This window comes from Sorex araneus, chromosome 1, assembly GCF_027595985.1.
Source record: "Sorex araneus isolate mSorAra2 chromosome 1, mSorAra2.pri, whole genome shotgun sequence".
Classification (NCBI taxonomy): domain Eukaryota; kingdom Metazoa; phylum Chordata; class Mammalia; order Eulipotyphla; family Soricidae; genus Sorex; species Sorex araneus.
This window is the reverse complement of record NC_073302.1, coordinates 38518436-38536633: the sequence shown is the minus strand read 5'-3', so window position 1 is coordinate 38536633 and position 18198 is coordinate 38518436. Positions and strand designations below refer to the sequence as shown.

The 18198-nt window shown below is 43.9% G+C and overlaps 1 protein-coding gene across 9 annotated transcripts in view; it reads left to right on the top strand.

Annotated features, from left to right (window-relative positions):
* The window catches only part of RECK (reversion inducing cysteine rich protein with kazal motifs), a 79383-nt gene that overhangs the window by 44348 nt on the left and 16837 nt on the right, over positions 1-18198 (top strand). For 8 of the 9 annotated variants that reach the window (XM_055145273.1, XM_004600233.2, XM_055145291.1 and 5 more), the window contains 7 exons: positions 2498-2765; positions 6235-6414; positions 8899-9111; positions 11660-11796; positions 13927-14067; positions 14837-15025; positions 16100-16222. In XM_055145273.1, the coding sequence (XP_055001248.1) occupies positions 2498-2765; positions 6235-6414; positions 8899-9111; positions 11660-11796; positions 13927-14067; positions 14837-15025; positions 16100-16222 (1251 nt within the window). The remainder of the gene's footprint in view (positions 1-2497; positions 2766-6234; positions 6415-8898; positions 9112-11659; positions 11797-13926; positions 14068-14836; positions 15026-16099; positions 16223-18198) is intronic. The other variant, XM_055145283.1, reaches the window with a different exon arrangement.

Sequence of the window (18198 nt, the reverse complement as noted above, 5' to 3'; positions counted from 1 at the left end):
AGCACCACTGGGTGTGGCCCAAAAGCAAAAAAAAATGGGTTGGAGGAACCACCTACCATCCCTACACCCTATGAGATCTTCAGAAACTCAGTTTTGTATGTCTAGTCATCTATTTTTTCTATTTAGAGATACTCAGACTTGAAAGAACTGACTAACCAGCTCACAAAATGCTGATGGAATAGCCAGATGCCAGTTTTTAGATTTACACCACAATATGGAAAGTGTTATTTTTGTAAATTTGTAAGAAGTATTGTGTGCCTTATTTGGCCATTCTTTAAAGCAGACACTTAAGACTAGGACATTCTGTGGTGTGGTGATTTGGTGAAACTCAGAGAATAAATGAACTAGTTTTTTTTTTTTTTTTTTGCTTTTTGGGTCGCACCTGGCTCTGCACTCAGGAACCACCCCTGGCGGTGCTCAGGGGACCATATGGGACACTGGGAATCAAACCCAGGTCGGCCGCGTGCAAGGCAAACGCCCTACCCACTGTGCTATCGCTCCAGCCCCATGAAATATTTTCTATCAAAAAAAAAAAAAAACCTTCCATTCCTGTCCCTAGGGGTGCTCAGGGGGTTTCATGGCTGTTTCCCAGCAATACTTGACTAACTGTTCATGCCTGACAGTTTAGAGCGATACAGTGCTGGTGGCCACCAGAACTATACCTGTAGTGTTGAGGGGGTCCAGGGGATGTGGTGCAAGGGTTAAACTTAGGTTCTCTCGAATGCAGGGCATGACCCCTAGCCCTTAGCACTATCTCCCCAACCCCTTCATTCATTTTAGTTCAAGTTTAGTTGGGGGCCACATTCAGCAGTTCTAAGGGGTTTCTCCCGCCATGGTGCCCAGGATGGATCACAAGCCTCCTACGTGGAGAACTCGGGTCTCAGCTCACTGAACTATCTCTCTGCCCCCGCATTTATTTTAAAGGCAAATCCGCCTTGACTAGCATGTAGGCCACACAGAGGCACCACTAGAGCTCATATGTCACAGCCAAGAAGAAAGAGTCACACGCAGAGATGCCTGAAAGCTTCCTGCCAAATCAAAGACAGAGCCAGGGATGTGGCCGCATGGTGTGTGCGGGCCTCAGTGTGGGAATCCCCGGCCTGAATCCCCAGCACCACAGAAAGAAAAGTCAGAGACACCTGGGAGAAGAGTTTCCAATAAACCTTTCTGAGTTTTCATCTGGTTGAAAGTTCTCTTTCACTTTCTATAGAAAATTTAAGGTGGAAGTAAATTAATATCTATCCATTTTTGCTATTGTATCTTTTAAATTTTGACTTAGATTGTCACTGTCACTATCACTGTCATCCCATTGCTCATCTATTTGCTCAGGCGGGCACCAGTAATGTCTCCATTGTGAGATTTGTTATTACTGTTTTTGGCATATCGAATAATGCCACAGGTAGCTTGCCAGGCTCTGCCATGCAGGAAAGATACTCTTGGTAGCTTGCCAGGCTCTCTGAGAGGAACAGAAGAATCAAACCCGGGCCAGCCACATGCAAGGCAAATGCCCTACCCGCGGTTATATCACTCCAGCCCCTGACTTAGATTACTTATACTAAGATATAAAGGCTCTCTATTGCAGATTGTAATGAAATCTGATGTTTGTGATTATTGAAATTGGTCAATTTTAATAGATAGTACAGAGTGATCTTACAGCGGGTTAAGTGCTTACCTTGCGTGCAGCCCACCTGGGTTCAGTCTCTGGCATCCTATGTTCCCCCAAGCCCCCAAGCACTGTCAGGAGTGATTCCTGAGCACAGAGCTAGGAGTAGCCCCTGAGCATTGCAGTGTGTAGCCCCCCAAAAAACAAAAAAAAATTAAAAAATAAAATTGGTCAACCAATGGTAAATAAAATTTTATTATTTTTTTTGCAAGAAGACTAAAATATTTATTGAAAAGCAGTATGATTATGGTTCTTCTGTTTGTCTTTTATTTTTTATTTATTTTATTCTTTAATTAGTGAATCACCATGAGGGTACAGATACAGATTCACACATGTTAGAACTTGTTTTTCCCTCATACAATGTTCACAAACACATCCCTCTACCAGTGCCCATTCTCCATCACCAATAAACCCAGTATCCCTCCCCCCCAATCCCATTAAAATTTTATTCTTAAGAAATGGAAAATCCAGTTAGTCATCTTTCTCACTATGTTAAGAGCACAAATTCCTTTATGCAGTCTTTTTTAGCATGAACTAATGTCTATTGTTCAAAACTTTTTTTATTTGCCTAGGGACAATACCATTTTTGTTTACCTAGATGGTGCCAGACTGGGGACAGTAGTGGTTTCTGATGATGCAGGGCTTGTCCACCTTCAGCTCCTTGCCTCCGAGCTACACTGTTAGTTGCAGAGTAATGGAGAAGTAGCTGGTAGGGCCTGCGAGCATGTTGACAGCTGACTCTGATGCAATAGTTTCCCACACACTCTGTGATGTTCTGAGCAACACATGACCTGTGATGTGCCTGTTAAAGCCCCTTATATTCTGGACATGTAGGTTTATATTGCTGTGACAGAGCCGAAGACCATGCCTGCCAAACTGCCTGCAAGCGAATTCTCATGTCTAAGAAAACCGAGATGGAGATTGTTGACGGCCTCATCGAGGGCTGTAAGAACCAGCCCTTGCCTCAGGATCCTCTTTGGCAGTGTTTCCTTGAAAGTTCACAGTCTGTTCACCCTGGCGTTACCTTACACCCGCCTCCCTCTACTGGCCTGGACGGGGCTAAATTGCATTGTTGTTCTAAAGCAAACACTTCAACTTGTAGGTCAGTATCTCATTTTCCGTTGGTAATGCCAAAAGAAAAATAGTATTGTAGTTAAACTGCAAATCTGGGCAACTGTGTGTTATATTCTTGCACTGTATAGACTTAAGAGTTCAAGAGGTACGAAATATTTCATGTTTTCATCCATTACGTATTTCTTTAGTATGATTTGAGGTTTGGAAGACTTCTATTAGCAGGGCAGTAAATATTTGAAGATACTGAGGCCTGGAGAGATGATAGTACAGCAGTAAGGCACCTGTCGTGCGTGCAGCCAACCTGGGTTTGATTTCAGCACCCCGTATGATCCTTCCGAGCCCCTCCAGGAGTGATCCCTGAGCACAAGGCCCTGACCCAAATACTACCGGGTGTGGCCTAAAAATAAAAATTAAAGATTATGCAAAATGGAGTCTGCCTTCAAGGATATTGTTCAACAAGATGCTTAATCTGACATCTTAAATATAATCTCTTTGTTAAATTGTGAAACTTTGAACTTAACACTAGATTGCACATGTACCCAAGTTGGATGCTGTATTGCCATTATTTGGGTAATAATTTTTTTTTTTATTTTTGGGTCGTCCCAGTGATGCACAGGGATTACTCCTGGCTCATGCACTCAGGAATTACTCTTGGCAATGCTCGAAGGACCATATGGGGTCCTGGGAATCAAACCCAGGTTGACCATGTGCAAGGCAAACACCCTACCCGCTGTGTATCGCTCCAGCCCCAGTAAATTTATTTTTTAGGAATAAAAACTTAACAATACAATGGATATGAGGAAATAATGCAGATATGAGAGTAAATGAAGATGACTAATGTTCAGGTAGAGCACAGGTGAAATTTAAAAGTTTGTTCAATAGAGGACTAGAGTGATAGCACAACGGGTAAGGCATTTGCCTTGCATGCAGTTGACCCAGGTTTGATTCCTTCGTCCCTCTCAGAGAGCCCAGCAAGCTACCAAGAGTATCCCGCCTGCATGGTAGAACCTGGCAAGCTACCTGTGGCGTATTCAATATGCCAAAAACAGTAACAAGTCATCTCACAATGGAGATGTTACTGGTGCCCGCTCGAGCAAATCGATGAACATCAGGACAACAGTGCGACAGTGTGACAGTTCAATAGAGATATTTTGGGTAGAAGGAGCCACATATTAATAGATGATCTGGAAATCAGTATGGTATACTAGTATTAAAATAATACTTCCCATGGTTTCTCAATTAGATATACCTCCCCCCTCAACAAAAGAGTGCCTAGAATAGCTTCTCAGACTTTACCAAAGATAGGAAACATCTGGAAGATATCCAAAGTAATTGAACTGAAGATTGTCAAGAAAAAACACCATTGACTTATATGAAGGAAATTGAATTGCAAAATTCTGTTATTTACGGGTGGGATGCTAAGAACTTCTGTAACTGTCTGCAGAAGAATTGATGTCTTAAAGCCGAAGGAGATTATGATGTCTATGTGACTCCAGAGTAGCCTCAGGAAGAATGCTGTCTTCCCTTCACGTAAGGTTTTATAGTTTGCTGCATACACTCACTTTCTCCTTATTTCAGCCTCATATGAAATGGCTGTGTCATCTTATGATTTGTATTGATTTGTAAAACTTCTATGTATATATAGAAAACTGACTCTGGAATATTTTTGTTTTGTTTTGTTTTTTGGGTCACACCCAGCGATGCTCAGTGGTTACTCCTGGCTCTGCACTCAGGAATTACTCCTGGCAGTGTTCAGGTGACCACATGGGATGCTGGGAATCAAACCCGGTCGGCCACATGAAGGCAAACACCCTATCCACTGTGCTATCCCTCCAGCCGTGGAAAATATTTTTTAAATATGTCAGAGGGCATAGAGAGAGTTAGTAGAGAAAGAATTGCTTTCCTGATGGAAGTACCTACTATAACTTGATCTTCAACCTTGTCCCCCTGAGGTATAATTTCCATTGGAAGCAGGGATTTTTCCCTTTGATTTTTCCACAGCACATCTAGTGTCTTAAAACATTGGTGAAAGAATGAGCAGGCTTATACTCTCTTCATGGGGCTGGAGTGATAGTACAGTGGGTAGGACACTTTCCCTGCAAGCAGCCAACCTGGGTTCAGTCCCCGACACCAAGTATGGTGCCCCAAGCCCTCCAGGAATGATCCCTGAGAACAGAGCCAAGAGTAAGCCCTGAGCACCACTGAGTGTGGCCCAAATCCCAATACCCTTTGTTAGGGTAACAGACTCAAATATATTTGGAGTGAAAAATTTTACTTGGGACTTTGCATATTTAAATGGTATTAAAATTTCATATCATGAATATATATTACATTTATACATAAAAATTCAGATTAATGAGTGCAGTATGTGAAAGCACTTTAGAAGTAGTGCAGCTAGTAGTTTAGCTCTATATACTTCCTTAAGTTGGATTTTGTTTCATTTTGGGTTTTTGTTTGGTTAGTTGGTTTTGGTTTGGGGGCACACCTGATGGTGCCCAGGGATCACTCGTGGTGGGCTCAGTGGACCATAAGGGGTTCCAGGGATTGAGCCCGGGTTGCACACGTGCCCTATCCACTGATATATTGCTCCCACCCCACTTAAGTGCTTTGTAATCATCAAGTACTAAAAATAAGAATGTTGTTTATTAACTGTAATAGAACTTAGAAGCTTTGAAATTCACAAGATTTGACATGCCGTTTGTCTTGATATAGCTCGAGGAATATTTTGGGATAGTTTTTCAGGGAGAGACTAGTGAACTCAAGTCTATAATACTTCTTAAAAGTGGTTTGAGGACAAATGTCAGTTTTACCATTGGTGATTAGAACATGGATATAGTGGTAGATATCTTCATGAGGGCAAAACCATATGCTTAACCTGACGTTAAATAAAAGTAAGAGAGATCAGAAATAGAGGGGGAAGTAATTATGCCAAGAATAATGATCTGAAAATATGTAATTAAACATTGAACATGAATTAACCATTAACCATTAAATATATCATTAAAAACTAAGTTACATACTGACCTTTCAAACGACTGTGGTCCTGAGGAAAGAGAAAAGGGGAGTGACTCTTTCTCATAGTAAAGAACACTTTTCCTTGGCTCTGTATTATAGGAGCCAGATCTTATTTCTTTAGGTTCTGAAGTATAGCTCACAAAGTTCGGGTTTTCTGCAATGTGGATAGTTTTTCATTTGGATCACTGTCACTGTATAACTGTCATCCCGTTGCTCATCGATTTGCTCTAGAGGGCACCAGTAACATCTCCATTGTGAGACTTGTTGTTACTGTTTTTGGCATATCAAATACACCACGGGTAGCTTGCCAGGCTCTGCTGTATGGGTGGGATACTCTTGGTAGCTTACCGGGCTCTCCAAGAGGGATGGAGGGATTGAACCTGGGTTGGCCGTGTGCAAGGCAAATGCCTTACCTGCTGTGCTATCCCTCCAGCCCTTCATTTGGATCATCTCTATTTATATATTTGTTCTTTTTGTTTCAGAGAACTGTGCACTAAACTTTATAGCATGAACTGGGGCAGTACCCAGAGTTGGCAGGAGTTTGATCGCTTCTGTGAATATAATCCCATGGAAGTGTCCATGCTGACCTGTTTAGCAGATGTTCGAGAGCCTTGCCAGTTGGGCTGTAGAAACCTTACTTACTGTACTAATTTTAACAACAGGTAGGAACCCATGGAATTATTATACATGGAATGGAAATGTTTTATCATGTGACTCTGATTTTGTTCCTGGTAAGTTCAAATGACATAGTGCTTCTTTATGACTTGGTCTCTAAGTGCTATCTTCCATCCAATGAATCACCTAATGAGAGGAAAACACAGCAGCCAAGCCCTTCAGAACTAGGGATCCTTTTAGCTTCTAGATCCAAAAACCCTTCCCTGCCTTCAGTCTACCATTTTTCCTCTACTGCACCACCAGAGAGTGCAGAGTCGCCCATCGTTCGTAGCCAGTCATCCCAATACCCTCCTGCGGGCAGTTTACTCTGAAGGGTCTTCAGGATGGCTGGGGGTACTCATCGTGAGTCCCCTGTTGCACACAAGAAATATTTTTCTTGCTGAATCAATCCGAATAGGTGGGAGTTTTTGTTGTTTTGGTCTAGGCTTCGCTGCCATACCCAGTAGTGCTCATGAGCTGCTCCCTTCTGCTCCCGGTGTGGAGCTCAGGGGGTCCTCCTGGCATTGTTCAGGGAGTTGTGCAGTGCCAGGGGTCCAACCCAGGACTCCTGCACACACACACGCAGTCCAGGCCATGAACCATCTCCCCAACCTTAGCTCTGTCATGTTTAATAAGAAAAATGAACCAGGAACTAAGCCCCGGACTGAAGAAACAGTGAAGAAGGCAGTGAAATAGCTTCCAGAGCCATAAAGAACCTCTCACTAAAGCAGCCTGGGAGGGAACATCTAAAGAAGAGGTGGTTTGAGGAGCTGCAGTCTGGGAGTCAAGAGCAAAGGCATAAGGATGCTTCATACCAGCCAGAAGGAAGTTCAAAGGGGGCTGGCCTCCAGCTGGCGTGCGTCCTCTTGAATGTATTCATATTAGTGGGTGGTGGGAAATGTACACTGGTGAAGGGATGGGTGTTGGCAAAAGAAGAAGGAATAAAAGTATTCAGGTTAGGGATAGAAGGAGAGAAAGATCGAGAATTGGGCTGAGGGATTTGTATGTGGACTCAGACTCCCTTCCATACTTCCAGGCCTGGCCCCAATAAACAAAGAGGTTTTACATGGCAAATACGGCCACCCTGCTGATCAGAGAAGATAGGAAAACTGAAGCACTGAGGCTAAATAGGAATGAAGTGCCTGAAAAGTGAAAACTTGCATAGTTGGGTCTGGTACCTCTGAGGGTCTGGTACTAAGAGGAGACACTACTTAAACCCAAGAGACCAGCAGTGACAGTATCCTGCTTATCTTAAGAATATCGCAGTCCAGGGCTGGAGTGATAGCACAGCGGGTAGGTAGGGTGTTTGCCTTGCATGCGGCCAACCCGGGATCGATTCCCAGCATCCTATATGATCCCCTGAGCACCGCCAGGGGTAATTCTTGAGTACAGAGCCAGGAGTGACCCCTGTGCATTGCCGGGTGTGAACCCCCGCCCCCCCCAAAAAAAAGAATGTTGAAATCCCATAAGTGTACTAATTTAAAGAGTTTTCTAGGGACAGGAGAATAGTTTTTCTAGGGATAGTGCAAGTGTAAGGCATTTGCCTTGCATCTGGCTGACCCTGGCTCAGATCCCTGGCACTCCACCTGGTCCCCTGAGCACTGCCAGGGATCACTGCTGAGCATGGAGCCAGGACTAGCCCCTGAGCACTGCTGGGTGTTCTCAAAAAGTTTGAGAACCATTTGGACAAACAAATTGTGACTTACTTATTAATGGAATCCTATTCAACAGCAAAAGAATGGTTTATATGCACAGTAACGTAGGTAAGTCTCAAAATATCATTCAGCTAAAAACTCCAGACCCCAGGGAGTACGTATCGTGTGGCCCCATTGATATTAATTCCTACAACAGACAACATTAACGTCTGGCTAACCACATAGGAATGGTGGTGACGGGGAAGGGGGGTGACCAGCACCAAGAGCATTAACAGGGGAACTGCCTCGGATGATTGAAATTCTCCTTTATCAGTTTGGACTTGCCTAAATAGATAGATGCATTTATCAAGGTTAAAATGGATTTAGCCTTTTGTTTTTATGAGAGGTGATAGTCTTATTCAGAGCTTGTTGAAGTTCTATTTTAAATGCCTCAATAAGGGGCTGGAGTGACAGCACAGCGGGTAGGGCATTTGCTTTGCACGCAGCTGACCCGGGTTCAATTCCCAGCATCCCCTGAGTACCGCTAGGAGTAATTCCTGAGTGCAGAGGCAAGAGTAGCCGCTGTACATCGCCAGGTGTGACCCAAAAAGCACACACAAAAAAAAGCCTCAATAAAATCTGTACTTAGAAGGAAAAAAAAACCCCTACAACATGTGATCAGCATCTTGACTCTCACGAAGGCTTCCAGTGAAGCTTTGTTCTTGGAAGCCTTTGATAAGGTATCTTCTTTGTGAAAATCAGCTTTCCCTGGTGTGGGAATAGGTAAGGATCTTACCCATTGCTTTTCTCTAGAAAAATAATTGCCTCTCGACTCCACCTGGCCTTTTATCTCTCCAGGCCAACAGAGCTTTTCAGGAGTTGTAATGCCCAGTCAGACCAAGGAGCCATGAATGACATGAAGTTGTGGGGCAAAGGAAGCATCAAGATGCCATTTATCAGCATTCCTGTTCTTGACATTAAGAAGTGCCAGCCAGAGATGTGGAAGGCAATCGCCTGTTCCCTGCAGATCAAACCGTGCCATAGTAAATCCCGGGGGAATATTATTTGCAAGTAAGTTTCTTTCATCGTCATGACTCTGCTTCATGGTCCAGACCCTCCGGGGTCTCCACCGCAGGGTACCTTTAGGTTTTTCTCTTCCCACCACTTCCCTTTGCCATCATTCCCACTTGTGCGATGCTTTCCCACTTTTTCTTCCTCCACTTAAAATACTCTTACTGCCTCATCACCATTTGCCTCCGGCCTATTGTTGGCCCCCCAGAGAGAGTCAGGGGATCAATTTGGAGACATGTGTCATTAGACTTCTTGGTCCTGGTGCAGATAAAGTCTAAGGATGTGAACCTAGGCAGGGTAAGCTGCTTCTCACCAAACCTTTCAGTGTAGCCCATGCCATACATAGGAAACCATTGCCTGTTCATCCAACATGTTAAGTGATGTATGCCTAACAGTGCTCACCATTCTCGTGAAATGCTCTTAAATTTCTCCAGTTGCTAGCAATTTCTCCTTACCAGTTTTTTTTTTTTTTGCTTTTTGGGTCACACCTGACAATGCTCAGGGGTTACTCCTGGCTCTGCACTCAGGAATTACTCCTGGCAGTGCTCAGGGGACCATATGGGATGCTGGGAATCGAACCCAAGTTGGGCGCATGCAAGGCAAACGCCCTACCCGCTGTGCTATCGCCAGTCCCTCCTTACCAAGATTTCTTTACTTGCATTTTTTTCCCCTTATTTGCTTTTCTCTTGCAGAACTTTAATCCCAGGGCCACTAAGTACCTTTAGTGCACAATTCTTTTTTGTTTGTTTATTTGAATCAGCTTGAGATACATTTATGAAGTTGTTCATGATTGGGTTTCAGTCATGCAATATTCCAACACCCTTCCCTTCACCGGAGGGTTCCCACCACCAATGCCCCTGGTTTTCCCCCACACTCCAACCCCACCTGCCTCTATAGCAGGCACTTTTCTTCTCTCTCTCTCTCTCTCTCTCTCTCTCTCTCTCTCTCTCTCTCTCTCTCTCTCTCTCTCTCTCTCTCTCTCTCTCTTTCTTTCTCCTCCCCACCTTTTTGGGCATTAATGTTTGCAATACAGGTACTGAAAGATTATCATGTATATCCCTTTACCTACTTTCAACACTCAGTTCTTCTCCAGAGATCGTTTCTAACTATTATTGTCATACTGGCTCCTTCTCTATCCGGACTGCTCTCACACAGTTCTATTCTGTATATTTTAATGTGTGTCTTCTGCTTACATTCTTCTAGACACTGCTCTCCCTGCAGAACCTATTCTTCAGGATGCTTCTTTCTTCTTGTATCTTCTTTCCTCTGTTTCTGCCTCTCAGGGGTTATCATACTCCTGATATGCAATAGATATTTGCTTGATATGTGGAATGAGTATAATCACTGAGGCTTATTCCTAGTAAGTATTTTGTGAATGATTTACCTAGGAGATCTAAACTAAAATTAGTATGAAATTTACTATTAAGCACATAAAAAATCAGTATTAGTTGCTCTTCAAATATCTTCCTTTTTTTTTCAAAAAAGTTTTTTCCTAAGCAAGTTTATATCCAGCCCTTATGCTATTGGTAGAGTCCCAGTACTGCTGGGTATTTGGCTAAAGATCATTTCAACCTCAGTCGGGATCTGGACCTGCTTTCTGAGGTGATTTCAGGACAATCTGAGTAGGGGAGCAATGAAGAATAACAAGCAAAAGCATGAGGCAGTGAGTGGTAAACATACAGACTTAGCACAGAAAAGCTTACAGAACCTTTTCTATAAGCAAATTCTTATGAAGACTAGGGGGAAAATGAAGTAGCAGACTTCCCAACTGTTATAAGCCAAACATATAATTATTGGTCATTAAACAGATTTTTTTTTTGTAAAAGAAAGCAAGGGCGCAAAGAAGGAAAAGAGCAAGCAAGCAAGCTGTTCTATATAAAAAGATTTAAGGTGCTGGAGAGATAACTCAGTGGGCTCTGAGCACACTTTGTATGCAGGAGAATTGGGTTAAGTCCAAGACACCACGTGGTCCTGAAAGCATTGCCAATGTATAAATATAGATATAGATATAGATACATACTTCCTATGTATGTATAGGAACAAAACACTAATCAAGTTTAATTTCCTTTCAAAGATAGAAAAAAGCTATACTAATAGTCATAACAGCATAATAGTAATTACAAAAAAAAAAAGTTGAGCAAGGTTTTTGATGTCAAGAGAATGTTAAGGATATCTTCTATCGAGATGAAGTTTAGCTTCTTACATTGTGGGTTCTGAACATGAGCGTCATGATCATTTTTGTTTTTAAATAAACATATCACTGTCACTATCATCCCATTGCTCATCGATTTGCTCTAGTGGGCACCAGTTAAATAAATGTATGATTAGTTATCTGTAAATGTTGGGTTTGTATAACTATCTCAGATCTGAGGTTGTGTAAGGAAGTTTAAGGATCCCTGTTCTAGAAACTCTTTGCTCTTTGGCCAACTGGGAAACATCATAACTCATGAAGTCTTGCTTTCCAGAAAGCATTAGAAAGCCTTGGTGTTGATTAGATAAGTGAAGGGGTTTCTCAAGACCTACATTTCTGTGTGTTTCCATTTTCAAGATCAGACTGTGTGGAAATTCTCAAGAAATGTGGGGACCAGAACAAATTTCCAGAAGACCACACAGCAGAAAGTATCTGTGAGCTTCTCTCGCCTACAGATGACCTGGAGAGCTGTATACCCTTGGACACATACCTCAGTGAGTGCTGCAGGCCCTTGAATCATGCCATTTCTTTCAGCATCGTTTCTTTATAACCTGATGAGAAAAGGGAAATCAAAGCCAGCATTGACCACTGAGTCTTACTCACAGAGCTGGTTTCATTCCACTTCTCTTCTTTTCTAAGAACCCATCACAGTGTCAGATGAAGGCTTAACTCTACTTTGCTGAAAATTTTTTCATACTAATTGAATTTTTATTGCATTATTCTGGTTTCTAATATGGCTGAAGTTGCTGTTTAGAGTTGCAGGGCTCTGTTAAGATTTTAAAAATTTCTCAGGCCAGAGGAATAGTAGTGGGTAGAGTGCTTGCCTCACACATAGCCTACCCTGGTTTGATCCCTGGCAACCCATAAGGTCTCCTGAGCACTGCCAGAAGTAATTCCTAAGCATAGAGCCAGGAATAAGCCCTGAGCATACCCAGGTGTAACCCCAAAACAAACAAGAACCAAAAAAAAACACAAAAGATTTTAGATATTTCTCTCTTCCATTTCTGCCCTTCACATTTGTTTCAGGTGAGCAACTGTGTTAAGAATATGTGTCTTAGGGGCTGGAGTGATAGTACAGCAGGTAGGGCATTTGTCTTGCACGTGGCTAACCCAGGTTCAATACCTAGCATCCCATATGGTCCTCTGAGCACTGCCAGGAGTAATTCCTGAGTGCAGAGCCAGGAGTAACCCCTGTGCATCGCCGGGTGTGACCCAAAAAGAAAAAAAAATAATATGTGGTTTAGTGATGCTATATAAGTTGAAGACTTTTATCTCACTTGCTTGGCCTTTGGGGCTGGGGAAGAATTACTGGTTTTAATTTATGTAAGTGGAGCTTATTATCTTATCAGTCAGAGAAAGAGGTAAGCCAGCAGGAACTCAGAGCTGTGAGTCAGGGCAAGCAGTCTCAGATAACCAATTCCTCCTCCCTCCTCTTTCCTGGTCATGATTTACACAGGAAGGCGGAATTTCCCAGAGAGTCTCAGCTTTTTGTCAGCGGGACATCAGTGAACTTGAGCCTGGCATTGTCTTGAACTACCTCTCCAAATAGAGAATCAGGACTGGTGGTTTGGGTTAGGCCATCAAAATGGAAATTTTCTCTGTTGGTTTTTTTTTTTTTTGGGGGGGGGGTTGCATTGTGAAGGACACAGGGAGTGTTATTTGTGGGTCCTTGGCCACCAGAAGCAGAACTGGAGTTCTGTTAGCTGGGAGCAAGAGTGGCTGCTGGATCTGTAGCCAGTAACATAAGTCGTGTTTCATCAAGACCCACAAGCCATGTCTTCTAGCCTTGTTGAACTAGAAGAGCTGCTGAGAGAGCCCGGGCCGAGCCTCAGAGCCTTGGAGCCCTTGTGCAGAACCTGCCCTGCGCCCCACCCAGGCCTGTCCAGAAACCAGGCGTGCTCCCGCTTCGAGGCCCCAGTCCAGCCTGACATGCTTGAACCTCACAATGTAGTAGTCTCATGATGTATCGCACGTTTTTCTGTAGTGTTCGTGCCACACCTGATGTGCTCAGGGGTTACACTGGTGCAGTGTTGGGAAGGAGTATCACTCTCCAGGTGTGCTCCCGGGACCACATGGTGTCTGGGATTGAACCCAGGGCCCCGCATGCAAAGCATGTGCACCAGCCCTGTGAGTCATCTGCCCAGTCCTCACATACACTATATTCGCTTGGTCATTGTTCTACAAGTTAACAAATTAATCATGGTCTAGAGTCCACCCAACCTTAATAAATGTTCACATTTATGGGTAAAATATGCTAAATTATCCCTCTTACTTTAAGCACTTGCATAACCTCCTTACCCAAAATGTACCTGTCTACCCTCATACTGACTATCACCACACACACACACACACACACACTACTGGCTATTCCCTGACCATAAAATAAACTCTGTATTTGAGATTTGTCTCTATTCTTGACATCTGTCCTTAGGATCTTGTCCACCAGATTTTTAGCACCCAGCAGATAAACCAAAACATCCTTATGTGTGCTAAATTCACAAATGATCAGAGAATCTTTATTACAAGTTTCCTTGGCCAGTACCTTGCAGCCTGCCCAGCATCTCTTACTACTTCATATTTCACTCTGGGGTTGATTCAATGAATCTGTTGTTGGCTTTTTTCAGGACCAAGCACCTTAGGTAACATTGTGGAAGAGGTGACTCATCCCTGTAACCCAAACCCTTGCCCTGCTAATGAGCTCTGTGAGGTGAACCGGAGAGGGTGCCCGACTGGGGATCCCTGCCTTCCCTACTCCTGCGTTCAAGGTAAGAGGGAGGAACAGGGACACAATTCTTCCTTACAGGCCTTGTAACCAGATTACAAAGGACTCTTTTCTTTCTTTCTGTTTTGTTTTTGTTTTTTGGGTCACACTCTGTGATGCTCAGGGATTCCTCCTTGCTCTGCACTCAAAGAATTACTCCTGGCGGTGCGATGCTCTGCTTGATACTCAATGCTTTGCTCAATACTTGAGACTCTTGCTCAGGGAATCATATGGGATGAGGGGTTAGAGGTGGGGAATTGAACTCTGGTTGCCAGGCACAAGGCAAACGCCCCGCCCAATCCGGCCCCTAAAGGACTTTATATATCGTTCATTGTTCATTAGAAATTTTAGGATATTTCTAACATTTTCCCAGTAGCCAGCAGACAGGAAAAAGACAAAAGGAACTTTCAGTTTTGCATTTGGAATGCAAACTAACCCAAAGTCTGACTTTATTTATTTTTATGTTTTTTCCATTGAATTCCAGAAAGATACACAGTTACCAAGTTGTTCATGACTAGATTTCAGTCATGTAATGTTCCAGCACCCACCCCTTCACCACTGTGCATTTCTCACCGCCCATCCAGCCTGACTCTAATAATGATAGAGAGCAGTGGTTTGCAGCTCCCGGCTGCGGGCCTGTCTCTAAGGGGTAGAAGGTTGATTTACAGGTTCTTAACTAAAACAGGAGGAGAACCTTGGTTTTCTGGGGCCACTGTTGATGCTCAGGGATCCTTCCAAGCTTTTCATCTCTCTGCTAATTTTCTCTTGCCCAGGTTGCAAGTTGGGAGAAGCGTCTGATTTCATCGTCCGTCAAGGGACACTAATCCAGGTGCCCTCATCTGCAGGGGAAGTCGGTTGTTACAAAATTTGCTCATGTGGACAAAGTGGGCTTTTAGAAAACTGTATGGAGATGCACTGCATTGACCTCCAGAAGTCTTGTATTGTTGGGGGGAAGAGAAAAAGTGAGTTTGGAACTGTTTGTTTGTTTCTTGTTTTTTAATCTGAAGTTTCTAAAATTTGCTTATTTGTTTATTTGGTTTTTATTTATTTATTTATTTGTTTTGACCACACCTGGAGGGCACAGGGCCTTTTTGCTAACTCTGTACTCAGGGATCACTTCTGATCATGCTCCAAGATCAAACCAGGTTGGGCCACATGCAGGGTGAGCACTTTTACCCCTGGACTGTCTCTCTGGCCCCTTGAAGAATCTTTAGCTTATCTTCTTAACAGTGGTTTCATGTCAGTATTTGGCCTCAAATCTGTAAAACGTTAATAAATAAAAGCAACTTTTAGATATGCCCCACCACCATCACCCTCTCTACAGATTTTGGCACCACTTTTAATTTCTTGCAGAGCCACAATGCAATGAGGAATTGAGATCATGCTTTTTAAAAGATCGGAGAGAATTTGAACCACAGAAAGGACAGAGCCAGAGAAGCAGTACAGGGCTTAGCGCTTGCCTCGCGTGTGGTCAACACCCTTTAGATCCCCAGTATCACAAATGGTCCCCTGAGCCCTGCCAGGAGTGGACCCTGAGCCCTGCCAGGGGTGGCCCAAAAGCCAAAAGAATAGATTAAATGCTCTTCAAGGATGCAGGGCCATCCGGAGCCTTTGATCCAAAGCTGACTTTAGGGCTGGTCATAGAAAGAAGGAAAGTTCTAGAAGGAGCAGAGAAGTCCTCAGGCCAGAAGAGGCAGCCAGAGATGTTGTCAGAAACTGGGACTATTCTGGTGAGACCAGCATATTGGGGGCATGGAGGGACACGGAGGGAGGTCAATAGATTGTTCAGAGGTCATCTTTCCAGAATGTCCAAATTTGTGGTCTCTGCGCTATTAAATTGTTTGCATGCTCTCACTCTCTCCCCCTCCCTCCCTCTTTCTCTCTCTGTCCCTCCCTCTCTCTCCTTCTCTCCCTCCATCCCTCTCTCTTCTTGTTCTCGCTCGCTCTTTCCCTCTCTCCCGCTCTCTTGCTCACTCTCTCCCTCCCTCTCTTTTTCTCTCTCTCTCTCCCCCTCTCTCTCTCTTTCTCTCTCTCAGGCCATGGAGCATCCTTCAATATCGACTGCAACGTCTGCTCTTGTTTCGCCGGCAATCTGGTGTGCTCCACACGCCTGTGCCTGAGTGAGCACAGCTCAGAGGACGACCGGCGCACCTTCACAGGTACTGCTCCTGGGCGGTCCCGCACACCGCGTCCCTGTGTCCCCCGCCCTGCAGGTCCGCGTCTGCTCTCACCTTATCTGTATGTTTACTCTATAAAATAAATTCATCAGGACCAGAGCAGTAGTACAGCAGGTAGGGTGCGGGGGGCTTGCCTTGCACACGACCGATCAGGGTTCCATCCCCAGCACCCTGTACGGTCTCCTGAGCCCACCAGGAGTGATCTCTGAGCACAGAATCCAGAGTAATCTCTGAGCATAGCATTGCTGGGTGTGGTCCAAAAAACAAAATAAAAAATTAAAAATAGATATACTCAAATTCATTGTCCCAGAGTAAAAGCTACTTTCTCTCTCTGGATTGCACTTTCCTCTGCAGATGGAAAGAGTTAGACCAAACAACTTCTCAGCACTCTTCCAGTACTGATACTCTGGAATTTCATGAGTCAGAAGGCAAAGGGCCTATGTCAAGGATACTTTTAGTTTAGTGGGACTTTGGAACTTTACTCCGTGTTGAAATACCCCACAGAGCCCTATCATCCTGGTCTAAGGTGCCCATGTACTTTCTAAATTTGTTTCTGTTACTATGTTTCTCTCAGTCTCCTTTCTTGGCCTGCCTTAGCTTACTGATTCATGTAGGCCCACGAGCAGTACTATCCAAGAATAGTATTTTCCTGACATCTCTATCTTCCAGGCTGCTGTTCGCAGCTAGATGAGCTGGGATGTTCTACGCAGAAGCCGCAGTTGCCAGTAGCATCAGCACAGTCTTCTGGCACTTGCTGGTGTCTGTTCTGTACAGGGTCTGGAAACAGCCTTGGTTTGGAAGGAAGAGGCACCAGTACTCTGCTCGTCCCATTTCCTACTGCCATGGCAACCTCATCCTTTCCAGAGACAGAGGGTACCACATGTGGAGTGGGTGGGAAAAAACAGGGTAGGGGTTACCAGCTCAGTTTTGCTCAAAGCGTGTGGAGGGGGGTTGGGGGGTGCTGGAACAATCAAATGCAATTTTGGGGTTCTCTCTGTTCACTTAAAGAAGGTTGATTTGGGGACCAGAAAGACAGTAGGTAGGTAGACAGTGGCTGGGGCACTCGCCTTGCACCTACCCTACCTGGACTCCATCCCATGGGCAACTCATATAGGTCAACTCATATAGGTCACAGGTCACCAATCCTGGCCAGGAATGACTCCTAAGTACAGAGCCAGGAGTAAGCCCTGAACACTTGTCAGGTGTGGCCCAAAAACAACCCCCGAAAAAAGTAGATTTCCAGGGGAGCAAGAAGTGATTTTTGTTTCGTTTTGTTTTCTGAAAAGGAAATGGTAGGCCATGTAAGTATGAGAACCTCTGCTCTACCCCATTGGGAATAAACAGATCAAGAAGTGACTGGAAGACTGATGGGGAAGTAGAAACAGGACTAACTCCACCCCATCCTCTCCCCACTGTAATGAGAAGTGGCCTTCACTGTGCCCTTCTCATTGTCATTATTGCTGCCTGCTCATGGATGATTCATTCTGCTTAAAGACACCACAAAATCATACAGGGATAAAGAATAAGCTAGAAGTTTACACAGAAGAGGGGCTAAACAACAGTACAGCTGATAGGGCACTTGCCTTGCATGCAGCTGGTTCAATCCCCAGTGCCACAAATGGTCCCTTGAGCACAGAGCCAGGCATAACCCCCGAGCACCATTAGATGTGACCCAAAAAGTCCCCCAAAAGAAATAAATACATAGTTACATATAAATATTTTTAAATATTTAAGTTTTTTCCCGCTTACATCTTAATGTATTTGGAGGATAAACTCTATAACTAGCCTTTTACAGAAACTTTGTCCTGTACAAATAAAAATTTTCTGTGTTCTAGTATTCTTTTTTCATGTCCTGGGATTAATAAATTCATGACTGTTTAGTGAACAGACTCATAGGTATTTCGCCACTTCTTTAAGATTCAGATAAAGTCCCAGTCTACACATGACTTGGAGATGTT